The 26,613-nt window shown below is 41.9% G+C and overlaps 1 protein-coding gene across 1 annotated transcript in view; it reads left to right on the top strand.

Moving 5' to 3' along the window:
• LOC121616083 (sodium- and chloride-dependent taurine transporter-like) overlaps positions 1-25,061 on the top strand; it is a 35,336-nt gene extending 10,275 nt beyond the window's left edge. The window contains exons 2-15 of the mRNA XM_041950713.1: positions 879-1,108; positions 1,319-1,453; positions 7,066-7,154; positions 8,074-8,225; positions 8,662-8,794; positions 10,915-11,049; positions 11,334-11,437; positions 11,545-11,669; positions 14,338-14,450; positions 15,251-15,388; positions 17,291-17,393; positions 18,122-18,222; positions 18,485-18,655; positions 19,054-25,061. Coding sequence (XP_041806647.1) covers positions 880-1,108; positions 1,319-1,453; positions 7,066-7,154; positions 8,074-8,225; positions 8,662-8,794; positions 10,915-11,049; positions 11,334-11,437; positions 11,545-11,669; positions 14,338-14,450; positions 15,251-15,388; positions 17,291-17,393; positions 18,122-18,222; positions 18,485-18,655; positions 19,054-19,212 — 1,887 coding nt within the window. The 5' untranslated portion in view covers position 879 and the 3' untranslated portion in view covers positions 19,213-25,061. The remainder of the gene's footprint in view (positions 1-878; positions 1,109-1,318; positions 1,454-7,065; positions 7,155-8,073; positions 8,226-8,661; positions 8,795-10,914; positions 11,050-11,333; positions 11,438-11,544; positions 11,670-14,337; positions 14,451-15,250; positions 15,389-17,290; positions 17,394-18,121; positions 18,223-18,484; positions 18,656-19,053) is intronic.
• The last annotated feature ends 1,552 nt before the right edge of the window (positions 25,062-26,613 follow it).

Below are 26,613 nucleotides of genomic sequence, written 5' to 3'. Positions count from 1 at the left end.
AGCCTGTTGCCACTTGTACGCTCCAACCTCGCGAGTATGAGTCACTTCGTAATGGATGGCTTACAGTAAAGAACAGCTAGAAAATGTGTCTTGTCAAACAAGACAAGGGGAAGTTATCTTCTTTAATGGTTCGCTACAGACGTTGCCCTCCACCTTTTGACGATGGCTTCTGAGGTTTGGGGTTTAGAGAAAGGTGTCAATGATCATTTTAAACATCCGTCATTGCTCCTCATTGCTTCACGTGTAGCACAAAACACGCTTTATTCTTGGAAGTAGGAAAAGTCAGTATTACACTCCTTACTCAGGCCTGATATTATAATAATGTACGTTTACTGCACATCACCTGAATGGTCAAAAGTTATTTTAAGTGCACCAGACATCTATTTGGGACAGGTATTGCTTCTGCAAGTCCAAAATCACAAGTTTGATTCCCATTGCGACTATTATAGTTTGCGTATTTGCTGGTGCAGTTGACTCCTTGCTGAAAATATCCCAGACCTCTGAATTGTAATGAAAGTAATACACATATATATAGACCTGTTGGAAACAGTGCAGCAGTACAAAGAGCATGTGTGAATGATGGTACAATGCCTAGTTTCTCCTCTATTCATTTGAACACATGCATGAAAGGTTTCAGTCCCAGTTAATTTTAGTTGGTTAACAGCCTGAGAAACGACCACCAGCCAAATGCTGGAAAGCCTTGGGTTGTGGCTGATGTGTTGGTCTACCACCCACTTTGGCATGTAGCCAGACACCATCAAGTGGTTCTGTTAAAATCTGGATTTATAGATCGATGATGAACGATGAAGGCTGCCGTCAATCGATTAATTTCGGCCCCCATTCTCACTGGATTGTTTCTCTGTCTCCTGTTTCCACAGAATGGCTCAAAAAGAGAAACTTCAGTGCCTGAAGGACTTCCATAAGGACACTCTGAAGCCATCTCCTGGCAAGAGCCCTGGCACCCGGCCTGAAGACGAGGCAGAGGGCAAACACCCCCAGCGGGAGAAGTGGGCCAGCAAGTTGGACTTTGTTCTGTCTGTGGCCGGCGGCTTTGTTGGTTTAGGGAACGTCTGGCGTTTCCCGTACCTCTGCTATAAGAATGGTGGAGGTAAGGCATTAAAACAAGATTTGCTTATCAAACATCTCTTTTTCAACATTGATTCTGCTTTGAATTTGTGCTGATTACATTTTCGTTCCTATCTTTTACCTCCTTCCCCCCATTCTTCATCTTCAATTTCTTTCCTTCAACCATTTCTGTGTGTCATCTTCTCTCTCTGTCTTTCCCGCTGTTGCTCCATCCTTCCTTCCCTCCACCCAGGTGCATTTCTCATCCCCTACTTCATCTTCCTGTTTGGCGGAGGTCTGCCGGTCTTCTTCCTGGAGGTCGCCCTGGGTCAGTTCACCTCTGAGGGTGGCATCACCTGCTGGGAGAAGCTTTGCCCCATCTTTACTGGTACGTAGCCCCTCGCCGAAGCCTGATCGGGTCGTAATGTGGTCGTATAGAGCAGGAAAACAGATGGTGCAGAGGTGGGAGTGGTGGGTAGATGGTGTATTCACCCTCATTAACAGTGTCCCAGGTGAGTCTCGTCTCATGAGGGTTCTAAGACTCTGCTTCCCTCACTTACACTTTGGAGTCAGTCTACATTCACAAGAGAACAGAACCACGTCAACAGATTAGAGATTTAACTGGAACTGGAACAGTATATGTAAATTTAAGGGGTTGAGCAACTGAATTTCATTCCCATCAAGATTGTGCATGGTTATTTAAAAATATTTAAAATCTTGTAGATTTATGGAAATTTGAGGAATTTAATGCATAAAATAAGAAATGTTCAGTTTATTTGAAGAAATTTGTCGGCCATGATCGTTATTTTTGAAATAACAATGACAACGTGAAAACATTGCGGCAGTTAGAAAGGTGTCGCTCATAATAAGCCTGCAGAGAGTTATCAGCTGAATCTGTATCTGCCCTCAGCTTTATGGAGCTTTATAGAGTTTCAGCCCATTGTTTGTCTGTCGGGCCGCAGCTTCCCCGCTCTGGTTCCTCCTCGCCGCTCTCAGCAGCACATAACACCGAGTCAGCAACCTTTTCCTGCTCAGCGACTGAGTTTAAATTTTTCCAGACCTCTGTTGCTTTTCACAGAGGAATGGCTGTGCAACATAAGGCTGAGTCACACCACACTCCTCCAATCAGACGGCTGAGACTTTACCCTGCAACCGTTACCAGGCAACCAGGCCTGCACTGGTACACCAACACACTGAGGCCTCTATTCTGCTTTAACCTTCTCCAGCGCTCACCTCCTCTCCCGTGAAAACCTTCTCTCTTCCAAGAAAGCGCATTTCGAGTTGGATGTCTTCCCTGATTTTACTTCTGGTGTCAGATGAAGACGTGTTTTGTTTTGGGTTTTCCTTCCCCGTCCTTGCTCGTCTTTCCTCAGTCTATCTCCTCCTTTCTTCCGTCATGTTTCCTTTCCTTCCCTCCTAAGCTTCTCCACTTCTCTTTCTCCATTTCCCTCATCGGTTCTTCTCACCTCCCCCTCTCCTCCTGTTCGACGCCAGCTGAATAAGGTTAATGTATTCATCGCTTTCTATTCTGCTCTGAGTGGTATTTTTTTTCTGTTTTCTCTTCTTAATATTCATACTGATGATTCGTCATAAACCACTAATTCCACCTCTCCTTCGTAAATTTACTTCAGTGATTTAATCGTTAACTATTTGCCATCCTCATTTAATTATTTACTTGTGCCGCTATTCTCACTTTCACATAAACATATTCCTTCTTTGTTTTGGACACATTATACCCCCCACCCCCGTCGTCTCGCGCACACACACACACACACACATCCAGACGGTGTACAGAGTGTCCCAAATCACATGTTGCTACGGCAACAGCGCGGCAACACATCAGAGAGACTGAGGGAGGGAAAGACAAGAAGCAGAGCAGCGAGATCTGAGGAGCTGAGACACGGATTGATAAAAAAGAGAGAAAGGGGGAAAGGGAACAACGGCAGAGAGAGAGAAGGTGGAAGGAAAAGAGGAGAGAGTGAGGAGGAGAAGAGGGAGACGAGAGGAAGAGGGAAAGGAAAGGAGGCAAAGATGGCGATGGAAGCGGGGGAAGACAACGCCGAGGGAAAAGATGGGGAGTGAGGAAAAGGGTGAGACAGAAAAGAGGAGTCACTAGTGGGGTATGGGCTGAAAAAGGAGGGACAGGATGGAGGAAACGAAGAGGAAAGAATGAAAAAAGGTGAATAAAGGAAGTAGAATGAAAGAACTCCCTCTATACCTTATTTATGCTGTTGAAACCTTTGAGTAAACATGGTTGGTAAACGTGTGCTTTGTCGTGCTGATACAGCACCGTGGATTTGAGCTGAAATGAGAGAGAGAGAGAGATAAAGAGAATCAAAGCATGTGATTCGTCTGTTTATCGCTGCCCACATCTCTGATTTATCAGGGAATGAAAGGGGTTCGTGTTCTTTGAAAACAGCCCAGTCACAGCTGTGTCTGTCCGTTCTGAGGCGGCCTCGGGAAACGAAAAAGCTTCAATCAACAGTTCTTTGACTGACATGAAAAATGCTAAGCTAACTGCTCCCATCAGCTGACTGAACGCTATGTAAACAGGACGGATCCTGTCTGTTTGCCGCTTCAGGAAAAATAACTCCCAACCCAAACTGAGAGTGGTGACACAGCGTAAAACAACACCAGCAAAATGAAAACAAAGGTCTAATTATCAGGCAACATGTGAGTTATGATCTCCTAAAGCTTGGAACAAACTGAAAGATTACTGAAACCCACAAACATAACAACTCCATCCATCCATCCATGAAGCACATTTTTAATGACCGAGAAAATGCACTGAAAATACTCAGAGCGATAGGTGGACTATTTTTAGAGTCATGTTTCTTGGCGTTATACACAACAGCTGCTTTTCGCTGCAATCCACACGGAAAAGTGGAGAAGAAATGCTAAATTTGGATGAGATGGTGCATGGAGAGCTGCTGCAGCAGCCCTGTTAAAACCAGATGAAGTGGATTATAGGATCATTGCAACTCTCCGTTTGCCATTTGCTTGCAGTGTTCGCCCAGTTCCGTTTTTATAATCACTTCCCCCCCATTAGCACAAATGATGCGAACGGTCCAGCCTCAAATATCAAACATGTTTCGCTCAATTCAAAGAGGACATCTGCTGTTGTGAATATGGAGAAGTAGAGCCCTGAATTATAATGCAACCCACAATTCCTTAGAGCATTGATCCCCAACCCGTGGGCCGTGGGTCATTCGGTACTGGGCCGCACAGAAAGAAAAAATAATTTCCATTATTTTGTTTTTTCACATAATTTGAAAAACATATGGTGCCTGACAGTGCCAGTCTGCAGCCAGGTCCTCTTGACATGATTAAAAAGTGGATTTACTTTCATTATTATTGTTATTATTATTATTAAAGAGAAAATACCACAGTTTTTAATGCCGATCTTATCATTTTATTTTGTTTTTATCTGCTACACCTTTAGACTGGGCCGTGAAAATATTGTCAGACATTAAACTGGGCCATGGTACAGAAAGGTTGGGGACCACTGCCTTAGAGCACAATCTCAAGAGCAAAATGTGTCTAATATTCAGGCAAGTACAGTAATTTTAATACCACACACTGAGTGATTTTAGGCCCAAACTGGAACAGACCCCAATTTGACAGCATCAGTCGTCAACGCCCAAATCATGTTTATAAAGGCTCAGCAATCATCATCGCCTCTGCTTAATCGTGCTTGTTAGATGTGATCATTTGATTTAATATCTGCACAATCAAGCCATTATTTCAGAATTTAATGACACTGACCGGCAGATATGACACATTATTTAAAAAGGCTAATAGCAGCGAGTCGTATCAGCTTGATGCTAAACAACGCTGCACACAGTTCCTTCTTCAGGCTCAATCCTCCAGACAGACTTTATTCATCCCGATGATTTCTTGGGGAATCATGACACTTGCAGTGAAAAATACCTTTTTACGCTAGTTCTGTGAGTTGAAAAGCATCAGTTGTTAATGTAAACAGACCGAGTGAGGTCAGCTGAGGTCAGCAGACGAGCGCAAGAAGTGACATCATGGAGGAGGACGCATCTGTTTGTTTGATCAGCACTGTCCCATGTGATCCTGGCAAGTGTGTGCGTGTGTTTAGAGATGTAGATGTGTGGTAGCTGCTAATTAGCAGAGTGATTAAAAGGACATGATGCGATGGTGAAATGTTCCCACATTTACACACACACACACACACACACACAAAGACACACTCTCAGATTCACTGTTCGTAAGACCAGCACACACACTCTTACACACAAACACACACACACACACACAGATGGCCAATGACGTTGATGGACATTAATTTGGATGAGTGGCCTCTGTTGGCTGTGTGTGCTAGCTGATAGTACACACACACACAAGTTGTGCTAATATGCTTGTGAGGTCCTTCAGCGACCACAAACCTAATCCATGTTCAAATCTTGACCCAAATCCCAACTCCTACACCTGCTCCCATTTTGCTGCACTTTCTTCTCTTTAAGTCCTTGTATAATAGAAACACACAGTCATGTTTCCATCACTTCAGAGGACATTACATTGACTTCCATTCATTTCCCGTCGACTCATCCTAATATAACCCAAACCACTACTTGTCTAACACTAAACTCTAAATTTAACCCTTACCTTAACCCTTCGCCATAAAATGTGATGATTTATGTCATGGGAACTTGTCCCACAAGAAAGGCAAGTCCCTGCAATGTGACTGTGTAAACATATATGTGTCCCCACAACACACCCAGACAGCCGTAGTCTTGATCTGGTGTTTACCACCAGCTCTGTCTCCAGGCCATTATCAACACAATGAAAACCAGCTCATCAGTCTCCTTAACATGTCAAACAAAGTTTAAGTGCAGGGCAACACCACTGAAGGTTAGACAAACTAAAACACTTGCGCTGTAGGATAAACATACTGCGAGCACTGATGAACACAAGCTCATGTGATTAAATATCAACACGGGTGCTGCTCGCTCTTCTCAATGCCAACTGCTGCGACTGAAGGAGCAGGAATTTGTATTTACAGCTTGGTCAGGGTAAATGCTGTGAATCGAGTGCAGTGCAAACAAAGAACACCTTGTTTCCTCAACATGAAAGAAAAACAAGAAATCCCCAAAACAGGAAATAGTATCTTAAACGCTGCAGAATCAGGATGTGGTCGGCTGGATTTATCTTTTACCTTTTGTGAGGTTCATTTCACAATCAAAGGAGAGACATTTTCATTTATTAAGACGTTTCTTTCTCAATTCGTACACCTCTCTGTATGTCTCCACCATTGCATCAGATGGAGGTAGTCTAAGTGTATTTTACATCATTTCATACACCTTTCCTTGTAGTTTAGCCTGAAGTATTTATCTTTGGAAATGTTTGGGTCTTATCCAGGATTTTTGATGAAGTTCTGTGGGTTTAAACAAACGTGGCTCTGGCAGCATTAAAGAGTAGAACCCCGGAGATAAAGTCTAACCCTAATCCGATTCATTTCAAATGTAAATCACGGTGAAGGTGATAGACAATCGGCACATAACTCTCATCCACCGAACATCATAGGTGTCTGTTCTCATTTTGTGAAATGTGGCCTGATGTTTCATCATGAGCCGACAGCGTTTACATCCTGTTTTCTGGCCAATCAAGATCCAGCACCACCTCCTCTTGCACAAAATGTGGAGACACTACGTGGGCTAATATGGTGAAAAGTGTGGGTGTTTTGGAGGAAGTTGACTGTGTTTTTCAGTCACAAGGGAAAAAGGGAAGTGCCAGTGTTCTTCTATTAGGCCCTAATTTCAAGCCCAAGATGGTGTTTTCTTTTAGATAAAAATGGTATCTATTGTTTTAAAGAGTTTAGGCCAATTAACTTGCGTAAAATTCCTCTGCCGCTGTCAGAAAATGAACTGCCACCAGACAGTTTGATCTCATTGTGACCTTCACTCACTCTTGGCCGACTCACAGGACTGCTGATGTCTTTGTGTATCATCACCTTGACTTCTCTCCTCTCTCCAGGTATTGGTTACGCCTCCATTGTGATCGTGTCCCTGCTGAATATCTACTACATCGTCATCCTTGCCTGGGGCCTCTACTACCTGTTCCAGGTAGGTTTGGAAAAAAGAAACCCTGGTGGCAATAAAAAGTCCCTCTTTTTATTTCTTTGTCTCTCTCCTTCATAAATGACTTGCATTGTAGAGATACTTCAGGATTTTTATCAGAGCACGGTGACATCTGGTTCTTGCTAGCCGGAATGCCAGTGTTCCAGAAATTCAAGGTTGTCCTGTAAAGTGGAGTATCAGGGTGAGCCAAGTCACCAGATAACAGAAAGGAAGTCATAATTTCCCACCAGCACACAATCACAATGTTAGCTTAAGTTAGTTTTAAAAGAAGCTGCTAAGACTTTGCTATGACAACCTGATTATTCCTGCACTTTTGAGGAACATACCACTCTTTTACAAGCTCTTCTTTGTGTGCTAAAATATAAATCAAGTCCAAAAACATTAACTATTAATGCAATTTATGATGAGAAAATGTTGTAAAACTAGAGCAAGAATCTAACAGCGTGATAAAGACTAATCAGATCTTGGATTGAATTTCTAATACGGCAGAAAAATAACAATGGTTGCACAAATGAAGCCGTTTTCACTGAAGTTAAACTAAAGTAAAACTGTTGAGAAGTTCTGCTGTGTAAAGAAAATCTCACACACACACTCAGCCTTCACTGTGATAGTTTGACAAACACTCAGTGCGAATGGCGGGCGGTGGTTTAGATGATAGCATGACCCCAAAACCCCCAAACCATCGACACGATTCTGTTACTGACCTGTTTCTCCTTGGATTCATACGAAACCAGTGTTGGGTTACAAAGCAACTGCAGTATCTCTACAGTTTAACAAATGGAAGCACAAAGCAGCCTGGTGAATGGCTCAGCTGTGAGAAGTGTTCATTAACACCTGCCAGTCAGTCAGAAACAAGCGTGTTGCAAACCTAAGATATAACTCTTGCTTTTTTTTTGCATTCTAGTGTTTTCAGACGGAGCTGCCCTGGGCCAAATGCAATCAGCCCTGGAACACCGATCGCTGCATCGAGGACACCTACCGCAAGAACAAATCCCTTTGGCTGGCTGCCAACGCCTCCAACCTCAACTTCACCTCCCCCGTCACCGAGTTTTGGGAGTGAGTTACATAAGAACACAAATACCTCAATTGTATAACCACACGCCATTTTCATGTGAAAGTTCAGGGATGTTTTTGAGAAATGTTCTGCACTTCAGACGGTTACCGACTACTTTGCGCAGTTATACAGAGACTTTGTTTTACTTTGATTCGATTGGCTGCCAGTAAGAGAGACTGTAAAGGGACACATTTGGAAAAAGGCGAAGACCAAAGACTGCAAGCTTTTATGTTCTTAAATATTGAGCAACATGTTCAGGACGCAGGAAGCAGCTCACACATCAGTTATGTGGTCATTAAACATGTAAGCGCTCACACACAGAACAGTGATTGACTTGAGATCAATGAAAGTGTCATCGTGTCGTGAAGTGCTGTGACTGAGTTACACAGGTGAACACACACACACACACTCTTACAGAGCTTTCCTTTGATGTTGCAGACATAACGTGCTGGGCATCAGCAATGGTATAGAGGACATTGGTCCTGTTAAATGGGACCTGGCTCTGTGTTTACTGCTCGTCTGGGTCATCTGCTTCTTCTGCATCTGGAAGGGAGTCAAGTCTACTGGCAAGGTAAATATGTGTCTGTCTTTCAAAGCTGTCCTGTGTTTATTGGTGTGTGTGTTAATGGTTGTGTTTTGCACTCTTGAACTTGCTGACCAAAAAAACTGACTTGACCACTTTTATAGTGGCTGCCAGAAACCCTGACAGGGTGATGCTCATATGATTTTTTTTTTCAATGCGGTCTGACTAAGAGAACAATAGGGTCTATGTTCAAACTGAGTACAGGAAAACTTTTCCTGAAGGCCTGGGTGGGCTGAGGAAGAGGCAAATGCATGTGCTTGCAATTTTGTGGGTCTGAATCTCTGATGTTTAACAAAACAGAAGTGGAATAGCCACTTTTCAGCCCATATATGAAAATAAGTGAAAGACAAACAAAAAAAAAAAGTCTGCACAATTATGTAACCCCGTCTCTAAAAAAGTTGGGACGCTGAGTAAAACATAAATAAAAACAGATGACAATCATTTGCAAGTGAATTGAGTTTACTGACAACAGTTTTCTGAAGTCTTCTTGAGCCCATGTACTAACAACCTTAATTCAATCATGTGTTCAAAAAGTGAACCTCACTCCATCCCCGCTTGTTAACGGCTCAGTCTTTCCAGGATGCTCCTTTCATACCCAATCATGATACTATCACCTGTTACCAATCAACCTGTTTACCTGTGGAATGTTCCAAACAGGTGTTTTTGGAGCGTTCCGCATCTTTCCCATTCTTTTGTCGCTCCTGTCCCAACTTGTTTGAAACGTGCTGCCGCTGAATGAGCAGACATTTACAAAAATCAGTGAAGCTGATGAGGTGAAACATTAAATATATTGTCTTTGCACTGTTTTCAATTGAGTACATGTCAAAAAGTGTCAGCAAATGATCACATTCTGGATTATCTACACAGCGTCTCAACTCTTTTGGAATCAGGGTCGTACATCGTGTGTCGTAGCTGATGTGTTTCAAGGGTTCTGAGATCATTATTTAGGCTTGACTAGATTTGTGCGCAGAAGTGAATTTTGGTCACCAGTAGAAGAGCGAGTGCTGTCAGGGCAACACCTGGTTTAACTTTGCTGTTGTATGTCCTTCAAAAGATTTTCTACTTTGCAGCAGTTAACCACACCTAGCACAGTTGTTTTAAGCAGACCTGTCATTTCTGTTTTGCTAGCAATATTTTTGAGGAAACAGCTAGCTAACAGGAAGGCTTGGATAGCAAAGAGGAAATTTAAACAGAAATAAAAAAGTACAATGCTCCTTTCACTACTACTGTTAACATTCATGTTGTTGGAACATAAGAGGGCTAACTAGCTAGCAGGTTCAGTATCTTAACTTATTGAAGTTGGAAAGTAAGCTAGGCTAACTAGCTTACATGAGCCATTAGCAGGCGTTCCATTAATTAGCGCCTGAATGTAATGTGAGGCTAAAACGTTATGTTTTAGCATTTAAAGATAACTTACGCTACATGTAAACGCTAAATTTGAAAGGAATGATTTGATAATTTAAGAATTAACGAGTCCGAATTACAGTATTTATATGTGTCTGCTGAAAAGCTTAACTTTCAAGACATATAATCTATGTAGGGAGATCTCTGCGCTGCTAACGTTTTGTACAATACTGCAGGATGGATGTAACCTTGGATAACTGCAGAAAACAACATTTCAGACCATGTTCAATTGCTGCTACAGCAACAACAACAACAACAACAACAACAACTGGCCCCGAGACCAGAGACAGCTCAATCAATCCCAGACTGCTCTTTTTATAGCCTCAACCCTCTTTATTGATTGGTCTGGCCTGATTTATGCTCTCTGGTTGCTCCATGTTATAACTCTAGCAATAAAGTCACTCGTACAAGACCAAGTGTGGTCACCGCTTTCCAAATAACAGATACTGATACACTGCTGCCGATTTAAGGGACATCCTGTGGTCTGTTCTTGTTGTAATCCAAAAATAATTTCCAGAGTTCACACATTTATCAAACATAACTCCCTGTAATGACTCCAAGGATATTAGGCAGTAACCCAGAAAACAAGTAACATCCCTGTCATTGCCAAGGCAGAACATTTTTGAAACTCAGGATTCAAAAGCTAATTAAACTGCAGTGTTTCTGTGTGTGACCTTGTTTTTCTGTACTCTGATCTTCCCCAGGTGGTCTACATCACAGCCACGTTCCCATTTATCATGCTCATCGTGCTGTTGATTCGTGGCGTGACGCTGCCAGGTGCTAGCCAGGGCATCAAGTTCTACCTGTACCCTGACCTCTCTCGCCTGAAGGACCCAGAGGTAGGTGCCCCTGTGCTGCCTGTGTTCAAGACAAAGAAACACAGGCTTTCAGTCTGAACAACCGTAAGATAGTCAGTCCATGGTGGTTTCCAAGCCAAACTTTCACTAGCATATCATTGCTATCTTCTGCTGGACTTATGCAGACCCTGGATCATGAGTGCATGACAGAGTTAGCCACTACATAAATTCCTGCCATAGCTTCTCCACCTGTTCTCCGCCTCTGTGCTTCCCCTCATCAGCAAGCCTCAGCCTTTCTGTCCCCGTTGTCCCCCCGTACTTTGCAGGTGTGGATTGACGCCGGCACCCAGATCTTCTTCTCCTATGCCATCTGTTTGGGCGCCATGACGTCTTTGGGGAGCTACAACAAGTACAAATACAACTGCTACAGGTGAGGCCTCAGTTTTCAGTGAGGGGTTAGCTGTAGGGGAGAGAGGGGGTAAAGGGATCCTTGTGTGTTCATTAACAAATCCTCCTCATGACATATGTGTGACATAGGGACTGTTTGCTGCTGGGAGCCCTCAACAGTGGTACCAGTTTTGTGTCTGGCTTCGCAATATTTTCCGTCCTGGGCTTCATGGCACAAGAGCAAGGGGTGGACATTGCTGATGTGGCAGAGTCAGGTACGAGGGTCCTGTAAAGGCGGCAGTGATGGTGGGCGCTGCTTCCTGGTTTACAAATTAAACAACAGTAATTACAGAGAAAAACAGCAACGAAACCCAAAAGAGAATTAGCCAATACGGTCCATTTAGAATTGAATTATATGAAATGGATTAATTACACATGACGGCATCGGAATATGGAAGTTTCCGCAATCAAACACTCCTTGACAAAAGCAGAATGTGAGAAAATATGAGCATATTGGGGCATTTCAGTAAAGCAAGTTGTATGGATTAGGGCTAAGCGAGAGATGGTTTTGAGTTAGTGACTTTAAGAGTCGAAACAATAAGGCAGAAGTAGCTGTGTGATATACAGAACATCTTGTGCCAAACATGCTATTAGCGTTTTGTTTCTGAGAGGTTCCTTTTCTACCTACATGTGACAAGCTGACGTCACCATTGTTGGGGTTCCTATCTATTTGAGTGATATATTGGCATTTGTTGTCATTAGTGGTTTTTACAAAAGCTGATTTTTTTTAATTCTAGCATCTAAAACTGGCAGTTTTATCTTTGTTTGATTTATTTTATGGCCCTCAGCCCAACAAAGTAAGAAAGTACTGTATCTCAGGTTTAAAACATGTACTCACATGTGATCATGTCCATGGCCTTACAGTATATCTCTTCCAGTATCTTACCTTCCAGCTGAAGGTGGAAGTCATGCCTGTTTTCCCATATAATCACACAAGGATTTTACGTATGCTCCTTTTTCAAATCCCAAAGTTGACTGTTGACTCATTCTTAAAAAGAAGTTACACTCAAAGAAAAAGGTGTTAACACACCAGAAGAGAACTGAAAGCTTCTGGGGCTTGTTTGGAAAGTCTGATTCTCCTCTTTTCTGAATCTTACATGCTTCTGTTACATGTTTAAGACATAAATCATCTTGTTTGACATCAAATGAGGCACAAACTTGAAACTTGTCATTTTTGCTTATAACAAAACAGTGATATTGTTAAAGTCAAGTGCTTTTGTGAAACCCAGTCTTCATCTATCGCCCCAAGATCACCCAGTTTGCCATAAGCAAATTTAGCTTAGCGTTGTCGGCTAACTTCAGACATTTGTCCATGCTGCCAACCCAGTCGATACAAATATTGTACAATTCTGTAGTCTCCAATTTACATCCAGTGCCAAATAAATGTTTGCAGAATTGTGCAATATAAACATTGTGTTTGGCGAGTGGGTTGATGCTCCACAGGTTACCAAAGCATAGAGGTGCATGGAGGACAGAGCAGCACGCCTATCATAGACCATGTCCTTTGAACCTAAGAATAGAGCAGGTCAGCTAGGCAGCAGAATGCAGCAAGAGTTCATACTCCTGCTAGGAAGGTATCTAAAGTTCAGGAACATCACAAGTAAGTTTGCTTTAACTGCAACTGCTTGGTTCTGATGTGCACAACAGTTATCGCCATTCGAGACTATGCTGACTGAATACGCTCAGAATGCAGTGTGGTTTTCACAGTGCAGCATAAGCTGCTTTGGCTTCTGTTGCTCAAATGAAATGTGTCCTGTACTAAAAGATGGAAACTTAAGATTTTAGATTGTAGTGTTTTATGTTTTGTACAGTCAAGTAATGACTCATCACACCGTTTGATGTGGCTCCTATTTCATGAGTTGATATCCTCCTGGTTTGATTAACGTTCTGCTCGTGTTTTCCCTCTCTGGGGACGGAAGTTGGCACTATTTTTTGAGTCAACGCGGTGTTTGGTTGGATGCCTTGTCATAATTTGCAACAAAAACTGAACATATTTATGTATCTTGACATCAGCTGCAATGCTATTTTGCTGTTACGACTGCTTCTTTCTTTCTTGACTTCTGTTTTACAGCAATGAAGCATCAATGTCAAATTAGACCTCAGGGAAAAAAAAAGCCTTTGCTTCTTATTTGACATCCCAGTTTGCATCTGCTGCTGTTTTGCAATGGCCATTTTGCATTCCTCATAGAAAAGATCATGCTTAGTTCTGTCAGGGATGCAGAATTGCTCGAGTGATGTAATTGTAATTATTCGAGGAACCACTTGATTTACCTTTTCTAGCAGCTGATGGCCTCCACGCTAAAGGCCTTCAGCTGCCTGGAAAGGGAAATGAAGCATACCTTAAGCAGGTGAAATATTTTGTTAAATTGCTGCGATGTTGACAGTGGTCTATGGTCTTTTTAACTCCACACAACACATATGCTAGTTATGATCCATACACACTGTACACACTTCATATATCATATATAGCGTGCTTCACAATTTCTCTCATGATTTACTTCCACAGAGATGCTGTTACACAATGATTGTTAATAATAGTTTGCCTTGTAATGTCAATGGAAATGGTAGGAAATTGTGTCATAAAAATAGTACTGTTGTCAAAAGTAACGGGTAAGTAAAGATGTGTATTAGACCTACTCAATACTTTTACACAAAGGCATAACACACACACGCAGACACACACACACGCACACACACACAAACATCTATTCGCAGTATTATAGCCCGAGTTTTATCACCCATTCATATCTGGTTCTGCGTCTCCATTGTTTGGGGTCTTTTCTTCCCACAGGGATGCAGATCAGATGAGCTTATCACGATGCTAATTTTCCCTCCCCCCACTCCCCTCTGTCTGCTCTTACCCCTGAACCCCCTCCTCTGCAGGTCCAGGCCTGGCGTTCATTGCCTACCCCAAGGCTGTAACCATGATGCCTTTTCCTACAGTTTGGGCAGTTCTTTTCTTCATTATGCTGCTGCTGCTTGGCCTCGACAGTCAGGTGAGCAGAAACTTGAATGCCTTCACTGTTTGAGCTGCAGGAGGAAGTGAACAGCTGTTACTAAGGTGCATGTGAGCAAAACCCTGAACTGCATCGAACACAAGTAGAAGCCTGTGCGCAAACTTTCAGGGCGTCTTTATTTTTTTTGGAATATGTGTGTTTCTGTGCATCATTTTTAAGCAAACTAAATGCAGATTTGCTGATTAACATAAATCAGAAATGAATGCAACATACCAGTGGATTTACAGATATAGGTTTCTTTAATGTGATGCAAAGTAGCACTTGAAAACATATAAAGGAACGAGGTCAACTAATGTGGTGTATTAGCTAACAAGCCCATCACTGCATCACCTACTGAGATGGTGTTCAGTGAAGTCCAGTCATGACCAGTCATGGTGTTTGGAAGTGTTAGAAACCTTCTACTCTGTGTCACAGAAGCAAAAAACACAGGAAAATAATTCCTCAACTCCACAAGTGCACCCATAATCCGCTGCAGTCTGCATGTGCGGTCATCAACATGGCCGCTGACCCTCACGTGTCTGAGTGTTAGTAGTGGATTGTGAATAAATGGAGTTCAGAAAAGCTGGTTCCAAACAGCAGCGACAGAAGTGAGACTTCAGTACCTAGAATCCCTGTAATATAACATCAGTGATGATTCTTCCCAAAGTAAACTAACAGAACGAGAATCAGAAGATGGATAGCTGATATTTCACAAGTATAAACCTGCATGTGATGTTGTGAGTGGATCTGTATCCACCGGTGTTTTGATAACACCTCCGTGTCTCTGTGCCCTCCTGCAGTTTGTGGAGGTGGAAGGGCAGATCACATCACTGGTGGATCTGTATCCGTCCTTCCTAAGGAAGGGTTACCGCAGAGAGGTCTTCATCGCTATCATCTGCTGCATCAGCTACCTGCTTGGACTCACCATGGTTACCAAGGTAACAACACCGTGAAAAGTGAACAGTGTTAACAGCAGACAGCCCAAAGTTTTAGTGTTATGAACTATTATCAACCTCAGAAATCTGCACATGGTTGAACAGGATCACAGTATTTATCCAGTATAAATATGCACATAGCACTGATTGATAGTTGTACTCATATACTGTGGCTGCTGACCTCGTTTCAGGTTCGAGCCCGCTGCTCAATACACCAGGAACAACAGTGTTCAGGCAGCTATTAGTGTCGGCCCCTGGGGAGGTGACAGGGGGCTATTTATACTGTCAAGTCATGAGAACTTCCCCTCCCTCCCTCCCTCCCCTGGTATTAATAGATACAGTAGACCTGACTTAGCTTTTCCAAATCTTTCTCATCCTCTTCCTTCTCTCCTATTTCTGCCTCTTGTCTGTTTTCCCCTGTTCCTCATCATTTCTTACTCCTTTCATTCATGTCCTCTCATTCATTTCCACCTCTTGATTCTCATACCCGATCTGCGTTCGCATTGTTCCTCCCTCGTTCTTCGTTTTGTTTCTCATACCTTTGCATCACTTATGTTGAATCACTTTTTTTTAACTCGAAAAGTTGACGTTTCCTCCTCCTCGAATCATACAGACGCATCGTTGTGACGTATCATCCTCCCAACACTTTTTTGTCAAATACAGGTGTAGCAGTCAAAACACTCCGGTGTTCTAGTATTGTCCCTGCTGGCTCGCTGGCGTGGCCTGGATGGAACCATCCCGCTCATTAGTCACAGCCGAGCACCCTCTGCTGCGAGATAAAGCCCAAAATGCTTCATTCAGCAAAGGGTTTCTTCCATCTTCCATGAGAGAAATCTCTAAGACACCAACGTTTTTTCACACATATCGCCTCCGACTGGCCACTTTAGAAAACCATAGCAATCTTTTTTGTTTTTTCTTACCCTTCCTAATGTCTTTTAAGGGTGGGTGTAAGACAGATTTGATTAGTCGTGTTACATTGAATTATCAGCCAAACTCCATTTACAGAAACAAGCGTGCTTTCATCCAAACCCTGACACTGACACGCTGGCCTCCGACAGGTCTATCGTCTAGAATGACGAGTCCCTTTCTTTCTATACATATATGTAGTATAGTAGTAGTAGTAGTATATGTAGTTAGTTTGTAGTATGTATGTAGTACATGTATGTAGTTCCTGTATGCATGCTAAACAAAATGTAAAACATCTCATTTCCCAGAGCGAAAGGCTTTTTTTCCCACGACAGGAAATACAATCAGTTATGATACAAAAACAAATGAGGCCTTTAAGTGAATGTTGACCTGCGTCTCCTGTTTGTCGTTTAAACTCTCACCCCCCCTCCTCTCCTCTCTTTAGGATGATCTTCGCCTTCTATCATCACTCTCTTCATCCATCCTCTTCCTCTCCTTCCTCTCCAACCACCACCCTCCTCTCTGCTCTCACACAACATCCAACCTTCTCACTGTCATTCTATTTTCTGCCCCACCCGCCCGCCTCCCTCCCTTCCTCTCTCTCTCTCGCTCTGTCGTTCCCATGACAACATCTTTTTATGGCTGCGGTGGCCTGGTTCAACTTAAGGATTCCCATGATTGTTAAAACAGTTTTCACACCGGACCCGCACACGTGGGCGCACGCAGGCGTGGACGCACACGCTGGGAGGCAGCCGCGCTCTCACGTGTGGACACGTCTGCTTCTCGCATTTAGTCATTTTTAGTCTGAAAGCGTCTCTGTCCCCTCACTCTGTCTTCTCATGATCAGAATGATTCATTTTAAGAATTACATGTATAATTTACAGTCTTTGGCAGTTGAATATTTTGATGAGTTCCTGAAGCTCAGAGCATCAATGAAGGCAAAAACCCAGAAGAAACCTGGAGTAAGCTGATTTTTTTTATTTGTCTGTCTCTCTGCAGGGTGGCATGTATGTTTTCCAGCTGTTTGATTACTATGCAGCGAGCGGTGTGTGCCTTCTGTGGGTGGCATTCTTTGAATGTATAGCTGTTGCCTGGGTTTATGGTGAGTACGGCTTTCAAAAATAACTAAACACCGTGAACCAGCAGGATGTATACTGTGCAGACTTTAATGAATGCGTTTAATGTATTTTCCTGTTATGTCTTCATGCACTGAATGTAACTATACTTTGTTACTGATGGCCAAGACAGATAGCTGTATCACAGGAAAGTCCATTTAGAAAGATCTTATCAGACCAAACATCAACTGCTGTTTATGCAAATGCAGAGACAAGAAGGTTTTGTATGTACGTCTGAAATCATGTACATTTTTGCAATATATTAGTTCTCATGAAACCTGGGATGCTGTTTAATGTGAACCTGCACAAAAAAATGAATTTTTATAACAACGTTTAGCTGTTTTTGTTGAGGCAAATGCAGTCTAACGCCATTGCTGGAACTTGACATTAAGTTATAGCAGCTGAAAATCATTCATGCACAGAGTATCCAAGACTGGTAATCTGGATTACTGTTACTCCACGTGCCTTTGGATGATTGATTTTCTGCTTTGCACTTGTATTTTCCACGTTAAACTTAGGGCTTTGTAAGTGCACTGAAACTTACTTGTCTATTACTTTGTGTTCATTTTTTTTCACATGTAAGGCGCTTCGAATCGCCTCTGTGTTTGAGACACGCTTACTCACTTATGAATTGCCTTTAAAGAATTAGTCTTTTTGCGTTTTCTTACTGAGAAGGATACAAAAATAAACAGAATATATATGAATGTCTTCACAGGCGTTGATAATTTCTATGATGCGCTTGAGGACATGATGGGCTACAGACCAAATCCTTGGATGAAATGGAGCTGGACTGTTATCACTCCTTTACTGTGCATGGTAAGAGCCTGCTTTTCTTGTGATAAACAGTAGAAAACTTCTTCTTCCTCTCTTTGACACAAAAATTCCACTGCTTCCTGAAAAATGTTTTTATGTGCACAGCAGAAAAAAAAAACAAAAGTGTTGCATCCAACAAACATAATGATATATCAATACATAACAATAAATAGTAGACTACACTTACCAAGGCTGGAATATGCTGAATTTAGGCTTTCAAACGTGCTTAAAATGTCTTCAAACATCTGTTCCTCTTCCTCTGCAGGGCTGCTTTATCTTCTCCTTGGTCAAATACAAGCCATTGACGTACAACAAGGTCTACGAGTATCCTGACTGGGCCATCGGAATAGGTTGGACTCTGGCCTTGGCCTCCATGATCTGCATCCCCATGGTTGTTGTCATCAAGATCATCCGATCTGATGGGCCACTCATTGAGGTGGGTGGGGCAGCGATGCGCTACGAAGCCGTCAAATAGTTTAGTTTTGCTTGTAGAGATTATATTTGTGATAATTCCACTGAATGAATTTTCAAATCAAAAGAATAGGTTGTTTTCACGTGCCGTCACGTCACTCTTCTGTTGTGGCGCGGACTGCAGAGGGAGGGCAGGGAGTGATTTTCTGGATAGGAAGCACTGCCTCAAAAGCAGGCGAATCTTTCAGTTCAGTTGGTTTTCACTTCCTGCCCTCCATTTGAATTTACTGTCACATGACTGCAAACAACCTATTATTGGAATCGCCTCTTCAGATGCAGATTTTGTAGCTACAGCCATGTGTTTAAACTCTCTTTCCTTTCCTTCTCCTCCCTCCTTCTCCCTTTCCTCCTTCCTTCCTGCAGAGGATCAAGGCGGTGGCAGCCCCGGTTCGGGGCGGGGCCAGCTCCCGTCCCGCAGACCATCGTGGCCTCAAGGAGCTCTCCTACCCTCTGGACCCCAACGGGAACAAGGGCCTGCTGATGAAGGCTCCCACCCACACCATCGTAGAAACCATGATGTAAAGGAATGAGGCGGAGGCTCTCCATGAGATCGCTCTCCTCTCCTCTCCTGTCCTCTAAAATGCTTCTGAAGCTAGCTAGCGTTCTGTCTATCTGTCTCTCTGTCTGTCTGGTGGACTGATAAGGGTTTTAAGGAAGAAAAATGTTCCCGTTTCAAATCTTTTAAGAATACTTTGGAAGTAGTTTGCTCTTGGTGGTTTTCTTAAAAGGGTAGCAATCACATTTCAAATCTATTTCTGAATGACTCACGAGTTGTTGTTTTTTTCCTATTTGTAATATTCATGTGACTACATGTCCCACTATTGTCTCGTTTAAAGGCAGAGTGGCGAAACAGCACCAGCCTCTGATCAGACGCTGGTGGAGTTCTGTTCCACCAGCTACTTTGGCACAACACCAGCCATTGTTCTAAAAAAAGAAGAAAGTGGTTATTGAGTCTTGGAATCAAACAGCCTTTTGTAGCCACAGTATGAAAAAGGTTTCCTCCATTGATCACAGATCATCAAAAGCAAATTTTTTGGGCCGTTCTTGATGATATAACAGCTCTCTGCTTGTGATATGATGAATTGATGCACTTATCTGAGGGCATGTGCCATAGAGTTTGACTTATTCTGTTCCACTGTGTTCTGTAGCTGAGGTAGACGTTGGAGGCGCTACAGACACAGGATTATTAACTAAAAAAAGCTAGTTACAGATAAGATATCAGAGATCGACAGATGTAAATGAATGTCCCCCTTCAGAAATCGGAAATTCTGATGAGCATGTTGATGTTATTTCAGCTGCGCGAGGCAACATTGCTAATGAGAAATATCACCAATCCTGTAGATTAGCGTTTTTCTGTCCAATCTTAACAAAACTATCTAGCAAAGATCCAAAAATGCAGCCTCGTTTTTCCCCCTATAATCATAAACCAGCCAGATTGGAAACCACAAGCATGCTGAAAAATCAGATAAATGTGTAACTGACACCGCCGTAATAGCCGATGACCCTTCTCAAACCAGCTGCCTGGTTCTTTAAATGCACCTTAGCACACATGCCCCCGTCGTCCGTAGTCTTAAACTATGGGTGAAAGAGCAAACTAGCACTGAGACTGTGTCGGGGAAACCTGCTCCTGCACAAAGAGGGAGGTATCGGAAAGGATTTGAAGTGTGGAGGTTGAACCCTTGAGTGTGTTGTCTGTGGCGTACTGTACAGTAGTAGCTAATCAGTCTATCTATATCTATCTCTATCTATCTTTCTCTGTCCTAGACCAGTTTACAGTACATTAGTGACTGCACTAGGCACTCTTGGCTTACAATTTTGGATTGGATTTATTTTATTTCTACAGAGGAAGTTACATTATTATTAGTTTTCCTCTGTTAATGTAGTTTTTTTTTATTAAGACTATAATGTTATTGGTATTCACTATTGATGGTAATTGCTGTAGTTTTACATAGAAGAAGGAACACTTCTTTCATCTGAAAATACTAAGCTATTATACAAATCACACGTTTGCAGTGGCAGCCATTGTAGTAAGAGTCCTCATCATGCACTTCTTCAGCGTCGGTCCTGCCAACAAGTCCGTCTCTATCACCGCACAGCAAACAATGCAAATGATTTTTCCCAAATATTTCTCTTGTGGGGGTTGTGGGTGAAACATTCAGTGAGAAGTTCAATGTACAGCGAAAAATGGGAATTCTACAATGGCTCCATCTGTAAGTTTGTAGGTGTTTGGGGTTTATAGCTTTTCCTCTTCTGTAAATACCAGGGGACAGTATTTAATTTGGATAACTTCATCAAGACGGGGCATGTAACCTGCGGTTAAACAACACGTCGCCAGCTCAGTGACTCAAGGCAGCCATTAGTTTGGTGGCACTCAGCCGGCGTCAGACTGTCGACTCACCTGAGTGTCAAACTGCTTTCCAGACACTGTGAAATGAGGCAGCTGGCTGCAGGCAACTCCGAGCCGGTGGACGACAGAGTTTAGGCACCTTTTTTTTGTTTTTTCCCGTGGTCGCCATGTTGCTGCACCTTACTTGAAATGAGAGCTGCAGAGCTTCATTTCAAACACGGACCCCCAACTGTTCTAAAAAACAGTTGAAAGTTTGTTCCATATACAGCTTAAATTATTAATAATAATAATTCTAAAAAAACTTGACTTTGTAAGACCAAAAATGCTGCCTGGAATTCAAATGAATCCTAACCAAAAATAACAGTAAACTTTGAACATACTGTATTTAATAAAAGCTGTAAAATTGGGCAACAGGAAATCTGACACCCCTAAAACCTGCAGGAATAGATTCAGAGCCTGAACTTGAACACATTGAAAATGTCTTTTCATGACCTGCAGATAAACCCAGACTAACTCCCATTTCTCTCAGATGAACGTGTGCTGCGTTGATCCGAGCTCTCACGTTCGTCGCTGCAGATGTGTGCGTGTCATCATGTTGAACGTCCAAACTCTGTCGATCATCGGCAGGGTGAGAAAACGTGCCCTGCGATACGTTAACAATCGCTGTATCTTTAACTCTGGCTGTAGTAAAACTACATTACATTCTTCATGAAAATAGAGGGCCATAATACTGACAATGTGAACTATTGACACCTGAAAGCATCTGAGGAGTATGACGGTTATAGCTGTTCCATTCATTTTAATATGTCTGTGTAACAAGGGGTTTCCCATGTGTATGTGTCACCAGCGACCATCCACTCAGGACCTTCTCTGTAGTGCTTTTATCTACTGTATAGCTGCATTAACCCAGCATCCAAAAAATTAGACTTGTAACTGTGGGTGACAAAGAGCGAACATTTAACAGTAGCAATCAAAATTGATGTTTTGTGCAGCTTGAAAGGCACTCGATCCGTTCTTTGCCACACGGAAAGGAAAGTCACACACCTGAACTGCCTATTTTATCCACAATCAAAGACAAAAATAGAGAGAGAGTGAGTTGACGTGAGTTTTTATTGCACCTTATTTGTATAATTTGGATGAGGCCACACAAACACTGCCATCTTTTCCTTCAGGGTCCTCACTGGCCTCAATAGAAACGTAAAAAAATCTGAATATCGTCAAAACACTTAAGGTTTTAGCTTTAGGTGCTACTCTCCTCCCAAAAGCAGACATATTAAAATAGATCAAAACATTCATAAACAACTCATTCACAGCAGATATACAGTTATACAGTACACACGCATTGCAGGAATCTCACCAGTAACACCACATCAGAAGTGATCGCGAGACCTTGTTTCATGTTTCATCTAAGCTTCGATCATGTTTTTGTCAGTTAACCTTTCAAATAAATAGTTCATATCATTAAAAGGGATTTGTGAAACCAAATCCACAGCAGACATCTATTTTCATACGGTAACAAACTTTTCCTATATAAGTCGTCTTTGTACAGTTAAGCTCCCATCGCAGACCTCCCATTTTAATACAAATACAGAGCTTCATCTTAATCTTAAACTTTTGTACAGATCTGGTCCTCGGTCCCCCTGAAGGATCTTTGCACGACGGTAAAAAAGAAAAAAAAAATCTGAAAGCAAAAAATTTGCCGGCACCTTCCAGGAGGACCAACAGCACAAAATAATTTCAGGCTTTTTGAACGGTGAAAGACTCTGTTTTACCTTTTAGTTTTGTCTACTCAGGTTTCAGCTTTAGTGCATCTATAGAATTTGAAAAAGATGCACAGAATGGAAAAATTGTTCAATATCATGGGAACTTAGACAAATTGCTGCCAGTGTTTAGAATTGAACATCTGTAGCAAAGAGTAAAAACACAGAAACAACAACAGGTTCAGGCCGTGTAAATACATCCGCCCGCAGCCGAATTTTCCGAGTGCTAAGATCCTTCCTTTGTTGGGGAAACGTGGTCCAGAAATAATATCTAATGCAGTCATTTATTGGTTTATTCTGCCTCTCTGTGTATATTTACAGTATGTACCAGTCCCTCTGCCTTCTTACACTCCCCGTCAGTTAGCCTACGTATGTAAACCTTCCGATAACCTAAGCTAACCGATTTTTCTCAGAGATAATGAATTTGCAAGAGAATCGAAGCATTAGCGATGCACAAGTTTTTACCGCCGAATGTTGAAATGTGAAAGTCACCTGCGGGTGAATGATAAAGTTTCTGAAGATTTATTTTTTAGGGTGAAAAAAAAGAGAATTAATTTCTTTTTATTTTCGTTGATCTTGTTTTATTGAATTTAGCCGTTTCTTGTCTTATTTTGTTTTTGATTGTATGTCTGTCACATTTGCCTTTTGTATTCCAAATATAGTGTATTTGAACCTCTGTCATTGGAGTAACATGTACAACTATCAATCAAAAAGAAACAAAAAAAAGCTACAATTTGTTACGTGCAATACTTTGTAGAATACTTTTATTTTTCATGCTGTTTTTCCAGTAGGTGGTACTAACCTTTGAAGTAAAGACGATAGCCTGTGAATTCTTGAGGAAGACAATTTGAATCTTCAGGGTCAAGTTAAATTAAAACCTGCCACAAAATGCTCTGCAGTGTGGAACGAAACCAAACGAAACCACTATTCCATCAAAGATCTTGTGGTTTGAAATGCACTGAGAATAAAACGATTACTGAACTTCATCACATCAAATGGAATTTCTTTGCGAAATACAATTTTTTATTTTTGTGACAGACCGAGTGAGTTTTTTGACGGGTATGAAACACAGTAACACTGCCACTAAGCCCACCGTCTTTTTCTACCTGCCTACATTTATCTCAGCACTGCTTCGTTGCTAAAAATCAGGCAGCCTTCAAAACACAAGCCACCACCAAAGTTCATCACATTAAATTTGCAAAACATCATATCTGCTAAATGGAACCAGTACCTTACAACGCCTCTAAGCCTAATTTGCTTGTGATGGAACAAATACCCTGGAGTAATTTCAGCTGCTGTTGGGAAGGCTGCCCCTCAGCAACAAAGGCAGTAAATCCAATAAAAACCAGATTAAACCATATCAAATGTGGGCTTTCCTTTAAAACCTTGTATGCATTTTCTACATTCTGCTTATCACAGTTCAACTCCAGTCCGCCAAACCCTGCAACCTTAGTGCTTTATCAAAGAAACTGAGAAACCAAACTACATCTACACAGAAACAGATAGCCGGATTGTAAATTCCATGTCGCCTACGTCCCGTTTGTTATAAAAAACAGCACCATATCTGCAGGATGCAGAATCTGATCGTCTGTTTCTGTGATGAAGATGCAACATTAGACCATACAGATGTGATCTTCAGGCTATGTAGAGGTGACACAAATCTGTTTTATCAGTCAACCTGTGACTCTTTGTGTGGCTGCGAAGGAAGATAAACAGGGCTCCATTTCCTGGCAGTGACCTTAATGCAAAGATCGTCCTCCTTCTTCGGCTTCAAGTTTGAAAAAGACGTCATCAGCTAATCGAAATGTTTGCCATTTTTAGCTTTAAGTTTTGACTTGTGAGGAAAAGATTCTAATAATGAAACGAGAGGCTGTAAAATCATCTTTCCCCCTGTCACTTGCTTAAATGATGGCAATCTGTGCGCAAAGCCCTCTGGGAAATGGAGTCCTGCTCATCCTCCCCATCCTCTCTGTCATCAGACTCATTCTGATCATGGTCTCCAATGACAATGCCTCTGTCTCTCCTGCATTATACTGTATACCAGCCCTTCCTTTTCGAGAATGTACGTGGGAAAATGTTTTTTTTTAATTCTTGGCGAAGAAAAAAAAAAACATTTTTAAAAGAATTTGAAAGCTTTTATTTTTTATTTCTATGGCCAACCTGTAAGCTAGAAAAAAAAAAAAAATATATGTGTTTGAACAGGTTTTACAAAGGTGTAAAACTTTTTTTATTTCTTAATAAAAAATTTGTCTTCAGAAAAATGAGGCGTGAGTTTCTGTGTCCTGACTGATCATTGAACATTTTCAGGTGATGTACACACACACACACACACACACAAACATTCAAGCATCTACTCTCAGTTTTATAGCCCAAATTTTTATCACCCAATCATCTTTTCTTCCCACAGGGATGCAGATCAGATGAGTTCATCACAATACTAATGTTGCCTCCCCTGACTCCCCTCTGTCTGATCATTCTGCTCAAGTTCAATTTACCAACTCAGGGGACTTATGTACCTAAATCCCCTTGACAACATTATAAACTCTAATCCTACAAAGCCTGTAATACAAGATTTAAGGTATTCAAGCCAACGCAGCAGGCTGCATTCCAGCACAGTCACTGCAGCCAGTTTCCCTTAAGTGAAAATGTGTTGAAAACTGCTTTGAGACAAGTATGAGAACAGGGCAAATGTAACCTGCCTGTAATTAAGACACATGATCATTTTGCTGTTGATTTGCAGTATCAAAATGAAAATCCTGTTGGACATTTCAGAGTTTAGAATAAAACCGAGTTTGCATCTGTTCCCGGTAGGCACTGATTAGGTGAGTTACAGGTCAAAGATGTCTGAAACCAGCCTAAATTTGGTTAAAAACAAAGTGTTTTAGATGTGACAGAGCAATTGTTTCAGTAGAACTACACGTTGCTCCTCATTACATATTGACATACATGTTTCCATGGAGCCCTCAGAGTCTGAAAAGATCTTTTTTATCTTGTGCAAACACAAGTTAACAGTAGAAGAACAATATTGTGAGCAGTGCAGATCTACGTGTCTTTTGACCTGCAAATAAAGCAGTCTGTGCTGCGCTGGATTTTATATATGTAGCCAACATAAAATGTTAGAAACACTTTTAATGCATCTAGTTGTAGTACAACACCACCGCCATACTGCACCACATCAATTCAATTCAGTTTAGTTTTATTTATATAGCGCCAAATCACAACCGAACTTGTCTCAGGACACTTTCCGCGTAGAGCAGAATGATGAGTCAGAAAGTTATGCTGCCTTTTAAACAGACATATTATTCAGACAGTAATCCCGTTTTATAACTGTACTGGAGACAATGAGTTAATCTTCTCCAGTCTAACATCTCCCTCTTTAGAGCAAACAGTGTGAGCTGTGATATTTTTTGTCCTGGCACAACCACCATGTGTGTGCTTTCCCTACAGTAAACCGCAGTTGGTCACTGTTAGTGAAGCCCACTTTTATTGTTTTCTTGATCATGAACCTATTGGAAATAAAAGTTATAGATCTGATCAGTACAACTCCAGTTTGTATTGACAGGCGTGTGTGTGCTATGGTGTGTGTTGTGGACTTTCTTCCTGTGGACCCGTTGAGGTGCAGGTGAGCTGCTGTGATTGGTTGGGTTGAATGATGTCCAGGTGGTTCCTGGTAGGTGATTGGTTCCTTACTGGTAGCCTTTGGGGACATAAGGCAGGCTGCCAGGAAGGTAACTTTTTCAGGTTGAGGCTGTTTTCTTGATACAGTATCTGTGTTTTGTTTTTAGTAAACAATCTGGTGCTGAACCTTTACAGTCC

This window comes from Chelmon rostratus, chromosome 2, assembly GCF_017976325.1.
Source record: "Chelmon rostratus isolate fCheRos1 chromosome 2, fCheRos1.pri, whole genome shotgun sequence".
Classification (NCBI taxonomy): Eukaryota; Metazoa; Chordata; class Actinopteri; order Chaetodontiformes; family Chaetodontidae; genus Chelmon; species Chelmon rostratus.
Note: the sequence above shows the minus strand (reverse complement) of the source record. Positions and strands in the feature narration are given on the sequence as shown.